The sequence below is a fragment of the Fonsecaea monophora genome, assembly GCF_001642475.1.
Source record: "Fonsecaea monophora strain CBS 269.37 chromosome Unknown Scaff182, whole genome shotgun sequence".
In the NCBI taxonomy this organism is placed as follows: Eukaryota; Fungi; Ascomycota; class Eurotiomycetes; order Chaetothyriales; family Herpotrichiellaceae; genus Fonsecaea; species Fonsecaea monophora.
Window position 1 is genome coordinate 1 of NW_019174113.1, and position 21,620 is coordinate 21,620.

General features: G+C 52.3%; 7 protein-coding genes across 7 annotated transcripts; 3 read left to right on the plus strand and 4 right to left on the minus strand.

The window, feature by feature from the left end:
- Nucleotides 1-1,991: 1,991 nt before the first annotated feature.
- On the minus strand, nt 1,992-2,978 carry AYO21_11769 (hypothetical protein; the record flags this gene model as incomplete). Its single annotated transcript, XM_022661652.1, has 1 exon — nt 1,992-2,978. One exon carries the CDS (start codon nt 2,976-2,978, stop codon nt 1,992-1,994), a length of 987 nt encoding a protein of 328 aa, XP_022506027.1.
- A 1,397-nt stretch (nt 2,979-4,375) lies between these two features.
- AYO21_11770 (hypothetical protein) lies at nt 4,376-6,437 on the plus strand (the record flags this gene model as incomplete). The annotated part of the gene is made up of 2 exons (XM_022661653.1): nt 4,376-5,577; nt 5,720-6,437. 2 exons carry the CDS (start codon nt 4,376-4,378, stop codon nt 6,435-6,437), a joined length of 1,920 nt encoding a protein of 639 aa, XP_022506028.1.
- Nucleotides 6,438-7,009: 572 nt separating this feature from the next.
- Nucleotides 7,010-7,963, minus strand: AYO21_11771 (hypothetical protein; the record flags this gene model as incomplete). The annotated part of the gene is made up of 1 exon (XM_022661654.1): nt 7,010-7,963. One exon carries the CDS (start codon nt 7,961-7,963, stop codon nt 7,010-7,012), a length of 954 nt encoding a protein of 317 aa, XP_022506029.1.
- A 936-nt stretch (nt 7,964-8,899) lies between these two features.
- On the plus strand, nt 8,900-14,560 carry AYO21_11772 (hypothetical protein; the record flags this gene model as incomplete). The annotated part of the gene is made up of 4 exons (XM_022661655.1): nt 8,900-12,775; nt 12,832-12,990; nt 13,897-14,011; nt 14,220-14,560. 4 exons carry the CDS (start codon nt 8,900-8,902, stop codon nt 14,558-14,560), a joined length of 4,491 nt encoding a protein of 1,496 aa, XP_022506030.1.
- An 879-nt stretch (nt 14,561-15,439) lies between these two features.
- Nucleotides 15,440-16,777, minus strand: AYO21_11773 (hypothetical protein; the record flags this gene model as incomplete). Its single annotated transcript, XM_022661656.1, has 1 exon — nt 15,440-16,777. The coding sequence occupies one exon, from the start codon at nt 16,775-16,777 to the stop codon at nt 15,440-15,442; it is 1,338 nt and encodes a 445-aa protein (XP_022506031.1).
- A 1,549-nt stretch (nt 16,778-18,326) lies between these two features.
- Nucleotides 18,327-19,982, plus strand: AYO21_11774 (hypothetical protein; the record flags this gene model as incomplete). The annotated part of the gene is made up of 1 exon (XM_022661657.1): nt 18,327-19,982. One exon carries the CDS (start codon nt 18,327-18,329, stop codon nt 19,980-19,982), a length of 1,656 nt encoding a protein of 551 aa, XP_022506032.1.
- A 514-nt stretch (nt 19,983-20,496) lies between these two features.
- Nucleotides 20,497-21,590, minus strand: AYO21_11775 (hypothetical protein; the record flags this gene model as incomplete). Its single annotated transcript, XM_022661658.1, has 2 exons — nt 20,497-20,809; nt 20,884-21,590. 2 exons carry the CDS (start codon nt 21,588-21,590, stop codon nt 20,497-20,499), a joined length of 1,020 nt encoding a protein of 339 aa, XP_022506033.1.
- Between the last annotated feature and the right edge of the window lie 30 nt (nt 21,591-21,620).

A 21,620-nucleotide genomic window follows, 5' to 3' on the forward strand; every position in this document is an offset into this window, starting at 1 on the left:
GAGGACTACACTGGCGAATGGTACTCGGAACAAATGCAAGCGAAACCCTCGCATTTGGCATCGCGGATTTCATCGTCCGTGGCTACGACCGATGGACCGCCGCCGAACTTGGAGTTCACAATGACACGACGAAACAAGCCATGATCTGGAGTTCCAACTTTAAACAAGACTTTGAAGGCGACTTTTCCGTCGACAGGGCCATCGACATGCACCAGTTTGGTCTTGGATTTGGCTTCTTGTGGGTGGACCTCTTGAATGCGAGGAGCGACGTTGCATTCTTTGGCGACATCAACGAATTGAATGACCATTCTGGAATCAGCGAGACTGCAGAGCCCAACCCGCCGACCGAGGACGAGTTGAAGAAAGGTGATGAGATCATCGCCGCCCACAATGGCGGTCCCAGCACAGACGGAGGTGACAATGCAAGTAGTGAAGGCGATTCGAAAGAAGTGGTACCAGAAGAGCCTGCCACAGATGCGAAGCCCGAAAGCGATACTTCCGCACCTGGCGTAGACGATGGTACCAAAGTTGAACAGCCCGTCAAGTCGGCCAAGCAGTGGAATATCCGCTCATTAATGTGGTATGTATATCCCCTGGATTGTTTTAATGCTTTGGAGCCGTCTCCCAGAACACAAATCTTCTCCCCTAAACACCCCCGCTGACTATTCATTTTCCAATAACAGGCACCTCCACGGCTTCCTCTTGACCATGCCTTTCCTCGTCGGCTATCCCTTGGCAGTCTATCTACTCCGCTCTCCTCGCACGAGCGCCGCAGGGACGGCGTTCAACTACCACTGGACCGTCAACGCTCTGTCCTCTATCTCGGTGTCGATCGGTGCGCTGATCGGCTTCGTGAATTCGCGCTCCATCTCCATTCCTCACCAGTACGCTGGCATTCTCATTGTCTGCGCTTTGGCTGTCCAGCTCGTTTTGGGCTGGAGACACCACGTCGTCTTCATCGCAACTGGCGGCCGCAAGACCTGGATGAGCACTGTCCACGTCATTTTGGGCCGAATACTCTTCCCGGTCGGAATCATCAATGTCGTCACGGGCCTAATGCTGCGACATTACGGCTGGCCGATTATCTCACTTTGTATCGCCTTGGCAGTGGTCGAGGTCGTCGTCTTGACCCTCGTGGTAGGCCAGGCGAGGAAGAGGAGACCCGGCGCTATGCAAAAGGGTCCTTCGGCTCCGACGGCCGACGAAGCAGAAGAGTATTTCCAACTAACCCGCGACGACGACGACGATGAGTTCAGCGACGACGAGCGTGATGAGGAGACCGGGAGGCTGAATGCCGAGGAGAGAGCCAAGAAGGAAGCAGAACGCGAGGAGCAAAGGAAGAAACTGGCTAAGCTGGATCGTGTGTAAGAATGGGAACTGGGATAGTACGACATGGAGGCAATCTCGTCCGCCCTGTCTTTTCTTTTCTCTTTTTGTTTTGAGAATACTTTTTGGATGGATTTATCCCACGAGATCATACGAGGGTGAAGGGCACAAAAAGAAGGTTGATGCGAGTTTCGGGGACAATCAAAGAAAGAACCATGTTGCAAGAATGATATATTTTATATATGTGTGTATATCGAGAGTAAACCTGGGTCCTCCTTCTCCGTCTGCTCTGAACCACCAGATGTTTGCCGTGGTTTCCGCTGTCGTTTTGTATTTGTATTTGTATCTATGCACCTATACATGTACATACCCAATCCTGTCAATAGATACCTTCTGTATCTACCAGTCATGCATTGTCTCTAGCTATGGCTCTGATTCTGATTCTTGACGGACTCGTCACCATCAGAATTCAATAAATAAAGGCGAGAAAGAGGGTTGATCCATTAAGATGTTGCGCGGCCCGGGTCTATCATGATCAGGCTATCCTCGATCCAACTCCGGCAATGGTATGGTAGGGTAGTCAAAGGCGGTTCGTCGTGGTGGGAATAGATACCTCGCATTCATCGTTTCAGACATAATTGTATGTGCATTCATAGCATCTCCTGTCATATTCCACCCACAATCTCCCTCCACTGTGGGAGAAAATCGCCCGTAAAGTACGTCCCCCATATCGTTCCCGCGGCAATGAGCAGCCCACTCAGTTTCTCCGTCCACGTATGAAACCAAATCGCCGTCATCATGAGCATCCAAAAGTCAAGCACAACCACCGCATACAGAAAATATCTCGACCATACTCGCACCATTGCCACTGACTCTGATTCCCACCCCCCTACTGCTTTGCGTTCCTCCTCGGTCATATCATGAGCCAATGCCGCAGCGGCTCGAGGCGAAACGGACGGATGCGCAGAGTCCCGGTCTGCGATGTATATCTCGTACAGCAGAAAGGCCGAGGAAAGCGCCAGCATGAATACGTGACCTGATATGTCATGTCCACCGCGCCATGCTCCACCTGCAGCTTTACATGCGGGGCCTGATGCAATCATGGTCATGTCAAGCGCGTCTTTCAGTCCAGTGGTGTTGATCAGTTGAGGCTCACAGTGACCGCCGGTGATGGTGAAACTTCGATCGACAAGCGCAGGACCAAAACACCATTGCGTTGTTAGAAACCATGAAATGGTCACCAGACCATAGCGTAAGGTCGACTGTGCGTAGTGTTTCAGTGCACTAGCTGGCGGCGGTCGGGTAGCGATTTGGAGCAGTAGAAAGGCAAGGGTGGTCCAAAACCAACCAAACTTCACAAAATATACGTTGATTATGTTGCGCTTGCCAGCAAAGTAGTTGGTCGAATGGAAGTGCGGAACGTTGAGGTCGGATGTGATTCCGGGAGCGAGTGATTCGGCGGGCGGAGGACTCGCAACTGGGGAGAGGAAGGCGAAGAGAGAGCCCAGTGCGAGGACAACAGGATAAACGAGGAGGAGGTAGGCCGACGGCCTCTGCCGTGTAGAGTGCATGGATGTATGTGTAATTTGCTGTGACTGATCTTGTTTCTCTTGCGCTGCAACAGCCCGGCCGTTACGATGCACCGCAGGCATGGTATTGAGGAAAGAGGAAGGACTGTGGGTGGAGGATGGTGGAAATGTCAGCTTAGACCCAACATGACCTTTTCAGACAACTCTCAAGATGAAGATGTGTCCACAATTCGAATACTGGCAACAATAGAGGCAAGGTTGGAGGCAGAGGCGATGACGGGTGCAGAGGCTTGGGAGGCTGAGAGGGAAATGAATAAAGGCTCAAAGCTGTTTTGATCAGATGACGTCAATCTTCTCGAAAGCCCCATCAACCATCGAGTATTACTTGGTGCCTTCGTATTTGTTTGTTTGGGAGAAAGACAGCCTCAACGTCCATCCTTCTGTCTACGTTTCCCATGACACCGCGTTTGCACTCTTCTTCCCATCATAGTCACACCCATCTCCCACGGTTTGTATCCTTATCTCTCGGTCGTTTCTTGCTCGCCAGATCACCTCCGAGCGTCCAGCCTGTCAATGTTCGGCACGAAACAGAGTGAGAGCTGCGATCCAGGCTCAATGAGATGAAGAGAAGATGAAGCTACACACTACAGGAAGGGATATTACCTCAGGAAGAGAAAGAGAGAGGGATCGAAAGATCTATAGCAGAAGATCCATGGAGGATCGGAGAATGAATAGCCACACACACACATATCATAGAGGTATCTGCCAGGCAGTGTGCGTGGGTTCGGCGTCGTTTGCTATTGCAGTATCATATCCGTGGTTCCCGCATCACATTTGCCATCCTTGTTCTTTCTTTTCTTCAGCCACATGGCATGTAGAAAAGGATCTACAGATTCGAGGCCTTACAAGATCCCGTCCAGGCAGCCTAGAGGCGTAAGAGCTTGACAAGGCTGATGAGCCTCCCTACCATACATGTCCTTGTATGATGATCCAGCCGTGTCCCTCGCCACCTCCCTGGAGATATGGCGGTCGAGCTTGTTTGTATCCCGGATGCCTGACGACAACAGGGATCCCATTTTATTGTCCAATCAGCGACTTTAAGATCCTTGTCTTGTACTCTGCTGCCTGAGCCCACTCAATGCATCCTGATTGTGCTCCACTGGCTCAGGCGGCACACAAACGGTGACAGGCGAAAATGCCCAACGCTGGAGGGGGAGCCAGATGTATATGACGGGACAGACTAGTCTATACAGATCGTCGGCCCATCGACGAGAACGATCCATTCAATAGAGTCGGTAGTCGAGGTCTGGAGCAGGCAGAAAGTGATCACGTTTTGACTGATTTTTCAGCTGACCAACGCCTTGCCTTGTCGCCTCACAAATCTCCTGCACGGCTTCACCGCATGGGGGTCTTTCATTTTGCATTCACTTTGTGAGACATTGACTTTACATATCACCTGCCGGACACCGCCAGGTCCATCGATTGTCTGTCTCTGACAAACAACATCGCCTGCTCCAAAGATGAATCTCCAACGGGTAAAGAAAACTGTCGTTGCGGGTAGCAGCAGCCTTGTCGACCTTCCCGAATACATCATCACTTCGTTCGTCCCTGGAGCACGACCATTGTTAGACAAACACCCAACCTTCTTCCGCTTCTTTGGACTTCTCCTGGCCCTCTACTACTTTGGCCCCATCGCTCGGTTCAAATCACTATGGTCTCAGTTCTCCTCCGTCATCGTTGCCACCATCAACATTTCGTCCGACGAGGACCTCTTCAGCTACCTAACTACCTACCTGTCAGAGCGGAAAACCCTCCGTGCGGATCAGGTCTTGACCGCCGTGTCCGGCAACTCCCAGGAGGCAGGTCGACGGAGAAACCGGCGGCTCGACCCAGATGTCGAAGAGACGAGGCGGGCTAATGAAACTCCCAAGATAAAGTACGAGCAAGGCCAGGGCTTGCAATTATTCGTTCACAAGGGCAAGCTCTTCTTTTGTAGTCGCAAGTACGGTGACGGCCACACCTACTATGGCAATCGATACAAGAGGATGGAAATCATCTCCATATCCTGCCTGGGTCGCTCGACGCAACCCATCAAGGACCTTATCGAGCATGTCTACTACCTGAACAAAGCCAAAGAGCGCGCATTGACCATTATTCGAAGACCGTATAGAGGAGGCCAGACATGGAGTCGTGTCACTTCGAAACCCCGGAGAGCACTCGACACCGTGATATTGGATGCGGAGCAAAAAGTCCAGATCATCGCAGACATGGCCGAGTACATGGACGAAGCAACCATGAATTTCTACGCCAACCACGGTATCCCTTACCGACGAGGATATCTTTTCCATGGTCCACCCGGAGTCGGCAAGACTTCATTCGCACTTGCTCTCGCTTCGAATTTCAACCTCGACGTGTATAATCTTTCGCTACTGGACAACGACTTGACAGACTCGGATTTGATTTCACTCCTCAATCAGCTCCCTGGTCGGTCTCTCTTGCTGTTAGAAGATATCGATACCGCAGGTCTGAATAGAAAAGGAGGGAAGTCCACTGTATCATCTCGAAATTGGAATAGTCGACGTGGGAGAATGCCTCCTCGTGACCCCGAGGATTACGATGTCGACAATGACGAAGACAGTGGCTCTGCCTCACGCGTCACGCTGAGTGGGCTGCTGAATGCGATCGACGGTGTTGCCGCGCCTGAGGGCCATGTTTTGATCATGTAAGTCTTCTCTTGTCATCTTCAGTATTCAAGCAGCAGAAACAAGCAACATGCCATCCCAGAGCACTGTTCTTATTTCCGCTTACTCAAGCTGTGGCAACATTCTCTTGTGTGATAACCTTCGCTGACTACGATTGTAAAGGACGACCAACAAACCGAACGAACTTGACGACGCCCTCGTGCGAGCCGGCCGAATCAGCGTGAGGGTGGGCTTTAGCAATGCAAGTAAAAAGCAAGCAGAGGAGATATTTTTGAGAATGTATCTGGATTTACCGAGCGGCGCAAGTTTGAGGGAAACCGAGGAGGGAACTGGAGCATTCACGGACTCGATGACTGCTCCAGCGCCTTCGTCTGACAGTGAGGCCGAAAAGAGTGGTTTTGAACTGCCAGACGACATGGAAACCACACGCCTGCGTGGTCTCGCGCAGAAATTTGCTTCGCTGATCCCCGAAGGCGATTTTTCGCCTGCCGATCTTCAAGACTACCTTCTCATCAACAAAAAGGACCCAGAGAAAGCGTTGGACGAGCTACCCAAGTGGATCGAAGATATCTACGAAGAGCGGAAGAAGAGGGAAGAGGAGCGGGAGGAGGAACGAGAGGAGAAGAGGGAGAAGAACAAAGAGGAAAGGCGGAGGTTTAGGGAGGAGGTGAAGAGAGCCGTGAAAGGCGTAGAGGAAGACGAGGACGAGGGCGAGGATGATGCGGACGACAAGAGTAAAACCAAGGATGGGACTAAAGAAGCGGGAGCGGGAAAAGGCGGCAATGGTGACAACAACATGAAGGCTGAAAAGAAGGACACTGATACCGCTGGTGGCGGTGATAAATCTGGCCAGAAGAGTGATGCTGCCAGCAAGGCCTAGACAGCACAGAAGATGAGGTGATAACGCAACACTCACCCCGAGCTCTATATGCTCAGCTCATGACTACCATAGCAACGGACATGTCCATTGAACTTGATCAATCGAAGAAATTCTGGGGAATTAGGGCGAGAATTACTCTGCAGACTCGCCGAGCGGAACATGCACTGGCACTGGCATGTTGCCGTCCTTGCTGGCGGATGACGATGAACAAGGGCTCGCTTGAAATCTACCGTAGGGATCTGATGGTCGGAAACATGGCAGAGACTGGGTGTTATGGGTTGAAGCCGTTTGAGAGACGTGCTTGTCACTGGCGTCGACCCGAGGACATACATACAGCAACAGTTCAGGGATGTTGATGGGGCGACCGTTGTAATGAATCTTACTATCAACCCGTGACCACGCAGATATGATTCCCCGGGGTTCTAACCACCGTTGTTCACGACGGACTGGACGAATCAACTCTTCTGGCCATCGATCTTCTTCGTACTTTTCATTCCCGGTCGTCCCCAGTGTTGCGTCTGGGGGGCCTCCATCGTGCCAGTGAAACTGTGTCTCGCTCTGGTCCCGTGATGTTAATAAACCGGGGGGACCATTCTCCATCTCTTAGTGACCTCCCACGCCCTGTCAGGAAATTTCGTCCGAAGCCACTTCTTTGTCCCATCGGCTGTCACACCCAGGTTCACCGCGACAAAGACAAGAGCGCAGAAGAGTGTCCAGTTAATGGATGCTATTGCTGGTTTCCGGCTGTCACCATGGTGCTGGGAAAGGACTTCTCGAAATGGCGCGTCTAGGAAGGAGAGGCTGAGGTAGATAAGACACTCGGCAGTGTAATGTGGCGCCACGATCCATCGAAAGGCATGTTTCTCTGGCAAGGTGTATTTCTTCAGGTCTGACAGGTAGCGGTGATAGAGATTTTGTCGGTCACTGGCCCAGAAGAAGAGGAATGTCCATATCAGAGTCTTGGCCGTCCATAAAACAGTTCCCTGATCCCTGCCTGCTTCGGTTCTCTGGGCTTGATTGAAGTCGACGTCGAGATGCTCCACCCAGATGGCCAGGTTCGTGACCACATAAAATACCATGCCGAGGACATAGTGACCTATCCACATCCGTGAATTGCTCGGTTGGGCAAGGACGAGACACTCAATCAGTCGTCGACAACCTTGAAGTAGCATCAATACCGAACAACAAAAAGGGATGTCCATGTTCGGGTTCTTGGTCGTTTCTGCATAGTGATGAAAAGTGAACAGACAGGCTAGTGAGCATGTGATGGACAGGACATAGAAGTGAGTGAACCATGCATGAGGGACAGTGAAAGTAGCAACGTAGTCGAGAAATCTCGCTCCTACCCAAGGCTGATTCTTCTTTGTAGATTTGCCCTTCCCACTACTGTGATCTTGGTCTCCCGCACGGGGTCCATATGCGAGGAATCGATCTTTGAGTGCAGGAATCAGGCGGATGATGAGGATGGCTAGACTGCTGAGGAGATAGAAGGCTCTGATCGCCTGAATGACTGATGAAGTCTGCATCATGCAGGGTCTCTTGACTGTCTGTGTCTGGCTGGCTCACCGTGGGATTCATGTCCAGACCTCACAATTCATGCAGGAAGATTCAAAACCGCGCCAATGTTGCCCTTTGCCATCGTTTTTCTCGCGCTCGCTGGCAATCGCAGATAAGAAACAGCGGTCATACAGGACGTGGAACAGGCGAGTCTGGGAGCACCGGCCCGCTCGGGGGAAGTCTGTGCAGAAGGACAGAAGGAGAGGTGAGTGGAGAGCTGAAATACTACTCATGCGTCTGAGTGCTCGTAGTGGATGTTTAGTGGTCCAAAAGATGAAATCTGGTTCGAGCGGAGATGGAAATTGGGCTCCTGATCAGAAAAGATCCGTTGGGCGCCGGATGGTTTTGCCAGGGACACCCCCGACTGGTTGGCTGGGAGCCCTGAGATAAAGTGTCCTTGTTTCTAGTTGGGGGGGTTGGGGCCACCACCACGGTTGCCTACCACCTACCCAGAGGCAAACAAGCATGTTGTAGAGCCTGGAACAAGGAGTGGGGGGAGCCCACCAATTCCAATTTGAGCCTCCCAGTGCGCCTGGGGCATTTCAGCTCACGTGAACAGGATCTGCGAGCCACCAAGGCTTGGAGTCGAAATCGAGTTTCGTCTCCCCCGTCTCTTTGGGCTTGTGTTTCTGTGCTTCACAATGTGGTGAACCCATCAAAACGCCCACCCAAACAGGACGCTTCATCTCCCTGCACCGTGTCCGAACTCCCTCCCGCACGCCAGCATCCATACACGGCTTGAAAACGTTATCGCTCGCCCGCCCGACCACCTCTGTCACCCTTCACCGCCGGTGTCCGTCGATACTCTCTATCCCAACCTCCTCCATCCGCAACACCCATTCTCCCCGTCCAAAACGGCCAACGACATCTCTCAGAGCGAGAATGAAGAGGAGACGACCATCGTTATGACTGATGCAGTCGGCTCCAAAGAGTCTCGAAATGCCGCTCTCCAGAAGACCGCGAACGAGGCTACCAGTGCTGGATCGACCACTGCACGTGTCTGGGATTCGAAGTTCAGAGAAAGGTCCTCGATTCCTGCGACGGTTGGAGGTACCATTGACCAAGTCATGGCTGGTGCTGCGGCTGAGGCAGATGCAGACGGTGATTCAGAGGCAGAGACATTGATTCAGTCACCAGAGAAGCAGAGGACCATCGCGAACCACACGTCCGTCACAGGATCGGCAAGTGTTACCAGGCTTAAAGATGGAGATTCGGCTGTTGGAGCAACTGCGACCGAAAATGACAACAATTCCAGAAAGCGCAAGCGTAGCATTGATGATGCGCAGGACGATCCCGCCTTTTCCGTCTCCAGTCGTCGCAGCTCGCCTTTATCATCGCCCCGAATACCTCCGCATTCCCCAGATAGCGAGTCAGAGTTATCAGACCATATCGCATCTCGAAATTCCAAGCAGGCGCGGCCTCAACGTGAAGACGACATCATCAGTGTGCGTGATGCCGGGGAAAAGCCAGTCAAGAACCAAAGTCGCAAGCGTCGTCCAAGCGATATTCTGCCTCCGATAAGCAAACATCGCACAAAGACCAGTAGCGGCGGAGTGGATCCGACCTCGTCAGAACGCCGCGAAACCAGATCTGCCACTTATCCCCGTCATTCTTCGCAAGACCGCTCTCCTTCGCCAAGGCCACAAAGAAGAGAACATAGGCGTGGGATATCGACCCAGTTGACACTTGGCGATGTTGAGAGGAAAAAGCGTGGGCGGCCTCCCTCAATTCACACCAGACGAAGTGGTTCGGCAGATAATACGCGCGATCGCTCGGCCTCTTCGGACGTCTCAGACTCTCCTCGCCAGCCACGACCCGTCCTCCTGCACAAGTTCTCGTCTACAGAGCATGATACCATGTCACCGATTAAACCCCCCGGCCCTCGCAAGTGGCGAGACAAGAATGGTAGAACCTTCCTGTCACGAGCATGCAGTAACAACGATCTTGCAGCGGCGAAAATCAAATTTTCCGAACGACCAGAAGATCTCAACCAACCCGACAATGCAGGAAACACTCCGCTCCAAATTGCCGCGCTCCAAGGCTATGTCGATATCGTGAGGTTCCTGTTGGAGAACGGATGCGAGATCGATACACGGAACATCGATAAAGACACCGCACTTATTGATGCAGTTGAGAACGGTCACGTTGAAGTCGTCAAACTCCTTCTCGAATACGGAGCGAATCCACGAATGGGCAACGCTAAGGGCGATGAACCATACGAACTTGTTCCTCAAGATGACGAGAACTATGAACAGATCCGACGGCTCCTTGCCGACGCAAAAGAGAAACCCAGCAATAGGCGAGTATCTTCTGAGCACAACGACACGGCTCGAGACGGGAATTCCTCGCGAGCAGCTTCTGCAGCTAGCCCCCGCGATTCACCACCCCTCATGGGACCTAGAAGTCCGCCTGCTGCCTACGGTAGGCGGAGAACTGGTCGCAGCGAATCCACTCGTAATGATCTTCTCTGGCAAGCAAATACTCAGGAGAATCTGAAAAAGTTGGCGGGGAAAGGTGATGTCCAAGGCGTGGCCAGTATCCTCAATGTCTTGCAAAAGGCTGAAACGGAGTCTTTAATAGCAGCCGCCAAAGCTGGGCACGAAGAGGTCTTGCAGCTGATTCTGGCGATGGGTGATCCTGAAGCCGATCCTGACCCAATTCGAAGCCTGAGACCTGGATTCAACACTCCGATGCTCGCAGCTATTGGCAGAGGGCATCCGGAAGTTGTCAAACTTCTCGTCGAGCAGCTAGGTTTCAATCCTACGAGGAGGATTCTTAAAGGGAAGACCTATTATGAGATCGCTGCCGAGCGGAAAGGTGAACGGTGGGAGCAGGAGTATGAGATTCTAAAGACGGCCTACGACAAATACCACGCAACACAACGAAGAGTGAGCTCTCCGCGGTTTACTAGAGACCTAGACAAGGCCAAAGGTCGTGTCAGTCGCCGCTCACAATCTCCGAACTCCAATAACTCGCAAAATTCCTCGAGTCCGATCTTGACGCAAAGACAATTGGCGGGCAAGCTGCCTAATTTTGCTGAAAAGGAAAAGGATCGAGACCTTGGTTCTGTAGACGGACAAGACAGGCGGAAGCATCATGTTTCGAAACGAGATGTCGGAGGTTCACCTATTGCTGTTTCTTCTGATCAGGATCAGTCGGTACACGCGTCGCGCAAAGGTCATATCAAACGTCGTAGCCAGAGCGACCTGCCACCACCGCCTAACCTGGAATCCGAGGTCACGCATCGGCGAAGACGTCTTGTTACCGGTAAAGAGCACCGCAGCCGCAAGGGCAATTCCGGTGCCTCATCAGATGACGAAGACGCCGTAGTCATCATTACTCCGGAAAGTCAACCGGCCACGGTGCTCAAACGAACTCGGGAACACGTTTCGCCAGGACCAGCAGTGATCGAAGAGGCTGACAATGGTCGCAGCACTGCTAAGAAGCGACGGACCGTCATCGAAAGCAGTCCGGAAGACACCCGCCCTGGCCCGAAGAATCTCAAGCGTGGCTCATCCTCTCCCACACTTGGCCGCAAATCGGATGACGGATTTGGTCCGAAGCGCGAGAAAGCCAGATCTCAGCCAGCTATCCAAGAAGATCCGAAGGAAGCCATGGAGATTGACAAGCACAGGCCTGGACTAGACACACCGAGTGACACTATTGAAACTGAAGCATCGACGGGTCCTCCCGGCAGTGCAGGCTTTCAATCAAGGGTGATTCTTGGAGGAACCATCAAAGCCGAGCCGGTTGAGCGGGGCGCTTCTGAGACAGACCTTCAGCATCAGAGAGAAGAAAATGCCCGAAAAGCCGAAGAAGCTAAGCGACTTGAGGAGACCAAACAGCTTGAAGAGACCCGACGTCTTGAAGAGGCCAGACGGCGTGAAGAGGCACAACGCCTTGAACAGGCCAGACTCGAAGAAGCACGTCGACTTGAAGAGGCCAAGCAAGTCGAAGAGGCGCGTCAGCTGGAAGAAGCCAAGCGAGTCGAAGAAGCTAAACGACTGGAAGAAGCTAAGCGAGCCGAAGAAGCAAAACGAGCTGAAGAGGCACGTCGACTTGAGGAGGCCAGACGACGTGAAGAGACTAGACGTCTCGAAGAGATCAGAAAGCGTGAGGAGGCAAGGCGACTGGAAGAGGCCAGGAGGCGCGAGGAAGAAAGAATTGCGGCTGAGAGGGCAGAGGAAGAACGGAGACTTGCGGAAGAGGCGGAAAAACGTCGAAAGGCTGAAGAGGAAGCTGCTCTCAGGCGGAAGGAAGAGGAGGCACGGAAAGAGCGCATAAAGCGTGAGCTCGAGGAAAGACAACGCAAACAGGAAGAGCAGCTCCGAGAGCAACAACGCCGAGAGCGACTCGAGGCCGAACGGCGCAGGCGAGAGGCGTTGCCAGCATTGCTTAGGCAATGCGCCCTACTCCTCGACGCCGGCGATTCCAGGGCCAGAAGTGAGCATTGGTTGAACCTTTTCCTGCCATTGTACACTGTCAAGTCTGCACAGCTCGATCCCAATACTCCAGCCGCTGACCGGGACAACCTATGGATTCCAAATTTCCAAGTTGCTGGACTGCTTGCGACCAAGGATTTGAATCTACGAAGCTATACTTCTCTAGAGAGACGGCCGGTCACACCACACGAACGACAACGTCTTTGGCAAGTGTCGAGGAATAACCTGTCATATGAGTTCGAAACCAATCAGTACAATACAACAATCAATATGGCGATTCAGCGCGAGCGAGAGGAGCGACCAAAGTTCTTTGCCATGGAGGAACTTTTTTGGGTCAAGGTATGTGGTGTATTTTTGTGCCTGAATTCGTGATTTGGTAGCTAACTTGCACGCAGCTTTCCGACTTCGAGGATCAGCTCTTCCGACATCCGCACCTGAAGAACCTGAAGATCAGGAAACAGCCGATCTCACTTCGGGTCCTTTCGTTGCATCAGCATAACGCAGGTGGATCTCCGTCGCAAAGCGCTGCTGCATACCCCGACTTCGGTAAAAACGTGAAATCAGGCCAACTGACAAACGGCCTGACTTCCCACGCGTCTCCCATTATTAATGGCAACGGATCCGGCTATACTCATTGAAAGGGGTTAATGATTGACGACTGAGAGAGTTGAGGCATTGATTGGCCTTGGTAGGCCACTTGCAGAGTTATTTCGAGAACGGGACTCTGTTGTTTATGGTCTTGATCGGCTTTTGGATGCAGAGCACGGGGGTTTTAGCAATTCATTCGTTGACATATGAAGACATGAATTCGCCGTTGTTTTGAGTTGACGGTAGATGGTAGTAGCTACGTACTTGGAATTGTGTCCATGAGCACAACACAACATGCATGACGGGAGGCTGTGTTCCAAATCAATATCGCAGATGACAATAGGCTTCCGGGGACATTTCCCGCTCGTGTTTTCTTTTATTTTGACTAGGTTAGTACGAGGTACCTAGTACTAATAACCTTTGTCACATCCTTCCACACGCGAGAATACCACGCTGATTTGATAATCACGTGATCACTCTGATTTCTTGGCAAAGTCTTGGAGGGACACGCACCGTAATTTCGCATTTTCGACCTGCAAAAAGTTCCGGACCTTTCCCTTTTGCATGATACTATTCATTCCTTTCCCAAGTTGACTCTTTGAGGATCATCCGACAAATTGTTGATAGACAAGTACTTGCACACAAGTAACGAATCGCCAATATGGTATGTTCCCCCATCTTTCCCGCCAAACGCCCCCAGTCCAAGGTGTCCCAAGCCCGAACTTTTGAGTTTCCGCCGACTCACGAAAGAGATGTCACGGACACGGCAAAATTTAGGCATGGAGGACCTGGGTTGATTTCTTTTATTACTTCTCCTTATGCACCGTCATCTTGTGGACGCAAAAATACTGACGTTGATTGTGTCTGCGTAGTCGGAAGGAGAAGAGCCCACTTCCCCCGTCGAAGAAGTTGCCGCGGCCGATGAGGTCGAAGTCTCTGGTGATGCCGGCGCCTCTGGTTCCATGTCCGTCCTTGATGCTCTAAAAGGTGTGTGTCTGGCATTTTCTTTTCGACCCCAGGCAACTGGTGGAGGACAGAGGAAAGAAACATGATAGGAGGGGAGAGATACAAAGCACGACGCCGTACTTTCGACATGTTTCACGGATGGGGAGGAATCGAAGGAGACAAAGAGCATGGAATGAAGAATTGAAAAAACGGTGGCTGTAAAACTGAGGGCTAACTCTCGTGTGTGCAGGAGTCCTCAAACTCGCCCTTATCCACGATGGCCTCGCTCGCGGCCTGCGCGAAGCATCCAAGGCGCTCGACCGTCGCCAAGCGCACATGTGCGTCCTCAACGAGGCCTGCGAGGAGGAAGCCTACAAGAAGCTCGTCGTCGCCCTGTGCTCCGAGCACAAGATCCCGCTGATCAAGGTTCCCGACGGCAAGATGCTGGGCGAGTGGGCCGGTCTGTGCGTCCTGGACCGAGAGGGCAACGCCCGCAAGGTGGTCAACTGCAGCTGCGTCGTGGTTAGGGACTGGGGCGAGGAGAGCCAGGAGCGCAACGTCCTGTTGAACTATTTCCAGACCGAGCAGTAAAATAACCGAATCGGAAGCCGAGGACGGGAGGAGTGTTATCGCTGCTGCTATCGCTGCTGCTCCTCCACCTCGTTGTCTCCTTTTGCTCGTCACCTTCTTCAATCACAAATCGTTACTTTGTGGTTCCTATTCCTTGGCTCCTTGTGATGAAGGGTTGATGGAAGGTGGAAAAACGGACAGAAAATTCAACTACTTCGGGAACTTCGAGGCGGGAAAAGATATTTGGGTGTTGTGCTGGTGGTGGTGGGCCCCGGTCGGCGGTCGGCTTGCGCGAGGCTGGTGGACGAAGAAGAAAAACCAACAAGACATTCAAACACCCTTCTACTACTCCTTCTACGTCTTCTATTTCTTGCTTTGCTCTACTAACCTTTTTTTCTTTCTCTATTCTCTGTCTTCTGTTTGTACCTCATTTTGCTTAACTTTGCTTTGCTTTGCGCCGCATGGCATGTTGTGGCACGGTATAGCATTGCATGGTCTGGCAAAGCGTGTAAGGACAGCCCCAGGACGGGGCGGAAGAGAGCAGAACCAGAAAGATGAAAACCTAAATGTTTCACGTAAAGTACAAGGAACTTGTACGTAGAGAAGACAGGAGGGAGACACTCTTCCCTCCCTTCAGACTCATGCTAACACGTTGCAGAAATGAGCGGTATATTTGTATGTACCCAGCAGTCATGGTCGTAATCTCGTAAATCATCGTGATGTCAAAACGAAACGGCGTGTTCGAGCGTCCCCAGCCATGTGGTTAATGATAGAAAAGGGGGATCGCTCTGACCACCACAGACACCGCCGAGTTCCGGACAATTGCTTGCCTGAGAACGAGGCCATATTTACCTCTAGAGGGCAGGCTGATCATCTACCTCGTTCTACTCTTCAACCTCCTTAGACCACGCCCATGCTTTCGGTACCTTCGCCACCCCTGGTCCCCGCTGTGTTCTCCTGCATCATTCGGAGCTTCCTCTTCGCACTCCCGAAGCCATCGATACCTTTCTCCTGGTTCTCGCCCAGCCACGCCTTCGCCGCCTCTCCCATCACGCCCTTTCCAAAGTAATACACAAAGTGGCCGATCATAATCAGTGTAAATGCAATGGGATACAACCAATGCACGTGGAGATGGAACACCCGTAGACCGATAATCACACCCCAAAAGTTTCCTGTCAAAAGGGAGATGTTTTGGAACGCTGCGCTGGCGAAGCGGTAAAGGATGGGAACGAGGGTGTAGAAAACGAACAGAATGAGGGTATAGCCTGTCAAATAGCCTCCAACTTTACTGTTCCAGGTCGCGGTGTGGAAAGAGTGGCGGTCGAAGATACCGGCTTGTGCGCCATTGATGATGGTGGCCCAAAAGCCAAGCTGGCCGATCACTTCATAGAGGGGTCTGCCCGACACAAACCACTCCTCATAGACGTTGCACAAGCCGTAGAAGGTCGCGCCCAACAGCGCAAACAGGTCACCCTTGAGCTGGTTGCCGGAAGAGACGTCCCCGCCATTGGAGCCGGTGATGTGGTCAGAGGCCAGTAAAAGTCCCATTCCACCAATGCATACAAAAATACCGAGGACTTGAGCCCAGTGGTATCGTACGCGGAGGAAGATGAAGGAGATGACGACCACAACAACAATAGCCCAGAAGTTGATCAATTGGGCCGAGAGAATGGTGGTGTAGCGGTAGGCAAGTACAGTGAAGTAGTTGCCCTCGACGTCGAAGAAAGCAAGAATGATATCTATAGTTCTGCGGTTAGTCCTTGAGCGGCTCAACATGACAATGTATTGAAGAAGCATACATTTCCAACCATCCTTGAGGACCATTCGCGACCACTTCTTGAAGCCATATTTGTACAGGGTGTAACCCGTGTAGACGAAATTAAGCAATACGTAATTGAACAGGGTCTGGAAGGCGGGGATGCTGGTTCCCTCAGCCGCCAACAAGCTTGTCAAAGTGTTTGTACCAGTAATGCAGATAGCCAGTATCTGTCCCAGAAACAAAATGAGCCAAAAGTCCTTGGTCTTGAAGAAGGCAAACTTGGAACGCCATGACTGTTTCTTAAGTCCACCTGTTTCGTCGTCACCATCGGCAGTGGCACCACGTTCGGGACTCGCTTCAATGATCTCAGGATGTCCATGCTCGATGGGCGAACGAGAGCTGGAGGACCCGGTGCCATAGTCGCGGCCAAGGTCGACGCTGGAAGCGCGAATGACCTTGATATCCTTGGAATCGCTCATGGTGCCTGGCTCTTGAGAAGAGGTTCGCTATTGGGAGGAAGTGGTCAAGTTGGAGCTTTATGTCGAGAAGCGAGCGCAAAACTCCCGAAGTCGCTCGCTGTGGAAGATGGGGGTTTGAGAATGCCTAAAGGGCGATGGGAAGAAAGAAGAGCAGAGGACGAAAAGGCACGGAAAACCATTTTGTAGGGTCTTTTTGGCATGGTTGCATCTGGTGATCGGTGGTGACCGAAACGATGTGTGTCGGATTGGTTGAGTAGCGGGTGAAGCGCAGATCAAGTCGTCACTCGACTGGTCCAGAGCGTGGTAGATGGAACGCAAGGGTAGAGAAAGACTGCAGAAAGAGTGGGGGTGAGGCGCTCTCTACCAGTGGATTTTTTCTTTCTTTTTTTTTCTCTTTGGTAAAGACGCCCCGAAAGGTCAATGGGTTCCCGCTTATCGCTTCTCAGATGCCCACGTGATGGAGGGGTTTGGAAAAAGTATTTTCCGGACACCAGTCTCCAAACGTCACTAGCGTCAACACGTGACTGAGTGGCACTTTCCGGCATAACAATTTGTGCACATTGTGGTAACATGTAACATCCTAGTGCTTGGAGTGCATAACTTTGTATCAAAGTACCTCTCTCGTACTCGTATAGCTACGGGAGGTAGGAGGAGTGCATGCCCTGTGCCAAACAGGTGTTGCTGCCAACTTGGACAAGTCCCTTGGCTATATACTTGTTCTCGGTATCTGCGACAAGGACTTGCACAAGAATTGGCCCGTAGCCGAACAAGTTCAGGGGGGGCTAGACACGAAAATCTAACACGCTCGCCACACTTATCGCCCCCACTACAGCCTCGGATGGCTGGATGGGACAATTTCCCTGGTCTTGATGGTCAGGGTTGGCAGCATTGGCAGTTTCGGTAATTGGCGGCTAGCAGGGTGCCAAGAGGAGGCTAATGCAGGGAGAAGCCATCCACTGGAGTCCATCCTCTGCCACTCAATGTCTAGAAATGTTGCAGTTCAGCCTCATCAGGCTGGTGCGAGGCGCCGGACAAGCACGCGAGCAAATAGTAAGCCGCGGAACAGAGTAACAGGGGCGTTCCAAGAAACCCCTTATGGTCTTGGGCTGAATCTTCCAAACCATCCAAGACAAATGTCGTGATTTCAAGCCTCGATTGCACTGGCACCCCAAGGCCATCGTATCCGGCGTGTCCAACCCACCGTCCTCTCCATGGCTGTGGACTGATTGTTACTCCGTACACTCTTTTTCTTCTCCTACTTGTCTTTTGATGAACTCTCCTTTGATCGTTCATTCTTGTTAGGAACCTAATTCAGGGCAAGGCGGACCTGTTCAGGGGCGCGGGCGCGCCTTTATCCTTTCCTTTGACGCCACCCACCCAGAACCACCTGGGCACCCATTATTTCATTTCGTACCACTCCAATACCCCGTCCTCAAGACACTGCTAGACACTTGCTAGACACTTTAGACAGGCCCTCAGCCCTCTGCGACCCCAGTTCTCAGAATAACGCAATCCAGGCAAGCGAACATACCATACCAATGATAGCACCATGAGTCAACACGAGCTTCAGACCCTCCGACAGCCTCTCATGAAGGAGGAAAGAGATGTCTTCCTAGACACGGACACGGATACGGACACTGCTCCCCGCCATGACTTCTCCTCTAGATCTCTTCGACAGGTGCCCGAGCGCATGCTCTCCACTGCCCTGTCGCATGCCCGACCTGCCAGTCTCTACAAAGCCAGCAAACGGTTTGCCTATTGCTTCGTCCCTCAAATTGCGCGATCTCGATACTGGAATGATCATGCTTCCAAGTCCAAGCAATTCCCCACCAGCTATCTCAATGGCCTACGGGGCATCACCTCGATCAAGGTCTTTACCTTCCACTGGATAATGGCATTCAGCGACATTGGCTTCGCGCCCTGGGGCACCAACGATCGCCACCATTATGTCCTGGAGCTCCCCATCATCCGATATTTCTATGCCGGCTTCACGGCTCACGTCTTCTTCGGGATTGCGGGTTATTTGTCCTCTCTACGGTTGTTCCAGCTTCTCGACAAACGCGATCAGACCTCGCAGGCCAAGGTCCTACTTAATGTGTCGGGGGCTCTGTTCCGTCGAGCATTCAGGCTCTATCTCCCCGTCTTCATCATCACCCTCATCACGGCTCACTACATACATTTTGGCTTCTACGAAGGAAATCGAGGCTACATCACGGACCATGGCAAACTCTTTCCCGGTGTCTGGAACGAACCAAAGCCCGAAAAGTTTGCGAGCTATTATCGACAGATGAGCTATTGGGCCCGCGAAATGTTCGACTTGACAAACATCTTTACTCACGGCGCTGTCTACCCTTATCATGATCAGCATTTGTGGTCCATTCTGGCGGAATTGAAGGGCTCCATCTTTCTGTACCTGATTTTGATCGGCACCGCACAATGCAAGAAATACGTGCGATTGGCAGGATTGTGCGTGATGACGGTCATGTTTTTCTTATGGAACCATTGGGAGATCTGGGTGTACATTATCGGGGCCGTCGTGGCACAAATTGACCTCCTTCTTACCGAACGCGAGCAAGAGAAGAAACTCACGCTGGTTCCAGACCGACTACCTCCGTCGCCGCCTCACTCACCCAAGCCTGACTACAAGCCGCCTCCTACCTGGTCCGATTACGTCTCAACCCCTCCCAAGGCAGGTTTACGCGCTCTTCGAGTCCTAGGGTTTTTGCTCGCCTTCTACTTGCTGTCCTATCCAATTGATGGCTCAAGAGACTACGCTCCAGGCTATATGACGCTTAACAAGCTCATTCCTGCGTGGATGGAGCGCAAGGACAAGTTCTACCCGAACATTGGCACCGGGCTGCTGCTCTTGCTTCTCGCCCGCGCCGACCCCGACACTTCGATCTGGCGACGCATTCTCAACAGCAGCGTACCGCAATACCTGGGCAAGATCAGTTTTGCCCTCTACCTGGTCCACGGCCCCATCATGCACGCGGTCGGATACATGATCCCGCACCGGATATGGTGGTCTATGGGCGTGCAGGGCGTCGACACCACCGATCTCGTATGGACCGGGACCATGCTCATCGGCTGGATAATCACCCTCTCGCTGTCCCTGTGGGCGGCCGACGTCTGGACGAGGGAAGTGGAGGGCAGATGTGTCAAGACGGTCAAGAAATTGGAAGAATGGAGCTTTGTCAAGGCCTGAAACATCGAATATCGAACCTGGTATTTGTACATAACTGCAAATGCAAAATTGCTGTCTGTTGCTTGCTTTTGCTACTGCTGTGCTGCGCTGTTACGCTGCTGCTGCTGCTGCTGCTGCCGCGACGATTAATCCCTGTTTGCATGATTCAGCATAATTCCCTTGCTTGTTTGCCTCGTGGCGGCGTCTCAGCGTTTAGCGAACAGGACGAAAATGGCGTTATTACAGGGTTGTAGCTCGAAGATTCCGAAATAGAAAAATACCAATATTTCAAAACATACTGAGAAATTCCCGCACTTGTCTGTTTGGTGGTCGCTCGTCGCTCGTCAATGACATGTCCTGTGTACTGCATCGATTTGACCAGCGCCGTTCTTGTGACCTGCAGTGTCTGCTCCCATGTCTTTTGTTTCACTCGTCCGTCATCTACATCGCCATCGCATTTGACTACGATCATCAACGTCCTCTGCAGGTCCAAACCTCCCGGAACGTCCAGTTATTGTACGGCCTGTCGTGTTCGCTACCTCTCTTCGTAGGCCACGATGTCCTCGACGGTCTCCCGGGCTGAATCCCTCGCTGATTTCCACTGCTGCCTGCCGAACGCCTTCTCAAACTTGGATATGTCCGTCTTGATCAGGTTGGACGACGGTCCACTATCGACACCTCGTTGAGGAGCCGGAACCCGCTGTCTCAGATGTGGGAAGTCTTCTCGGACGGCCCCAGCAATGTCATCAGCCATCATCAGCTCGGGCGAGTGAAACATGTATCGTTCGTTGCCTGGGATACCGGGGGAAAGAGCCTGGACGTGAACACGGGCGACATCCTCGACGTCCCTGGAAAAGGCGAGAGACAGCCGGTCAGCAAAGGTTAGATGATGCCAGTTGCGGATCAAGAGGGCGCCACGAACATGAAATATGGGAACAGGAAGCCTGGCTCGTCACAGTCGAACAGGCCCTTGTAAATCCCTGGCTGGCCCCCGAGATTGCTCTTGTTGGGTTTGAAACCTGGCTGCAGACTCTTTCCTGTGATGGATGGCGCCAACAAGACCACCAGGTCGAACGCCCGCGGTTTCTCCTTCATGAACTCCCAGGCCTTCTTCTCTGCCGAGACCTTGGAGTACTGGTACGCATTGAGAGGGTTCAGCACGGCCTCTTCAAGGGTGATAGGACTCCAGCTCTCGGCTGATATGGTCCCCCCAGAGTACAATGCCCCCATCCGCATGGTTGAGACCATACTCCCCGTCACGACAACCCTCCTCACCCGCCCTGATTTCTCCGCTGCGCTCAAGATATTGCGCAAAATGGCCCAGCTGGGTTTGATCGTCGTCTCCATGAGATTGTCATACGTCAGAGGGGTGGCTATATGAATGATCGCATCAGCTTTGCGAGCTAGCTCGTCGAAGGTGTCCGGGATGGTCATATCTGGGACCTCCACGAAGGACAGACGGCCTTCTGAGACCTGTGAAGCATATCTGGACCGGAAAGCTGCCTCTGATCGGGCGAGCGACCGAAGCACAACAATCACCTCGAAGTTGGAATTGGCCGCGAGGAGGGCGAGAGTCGAGGAACCCAATGCACCGCTTGCTCCTGTGAGAAGAATTGTTGTTTTTGACATGGCTTTTTTCCTGTATATTTTGGGTCGAAC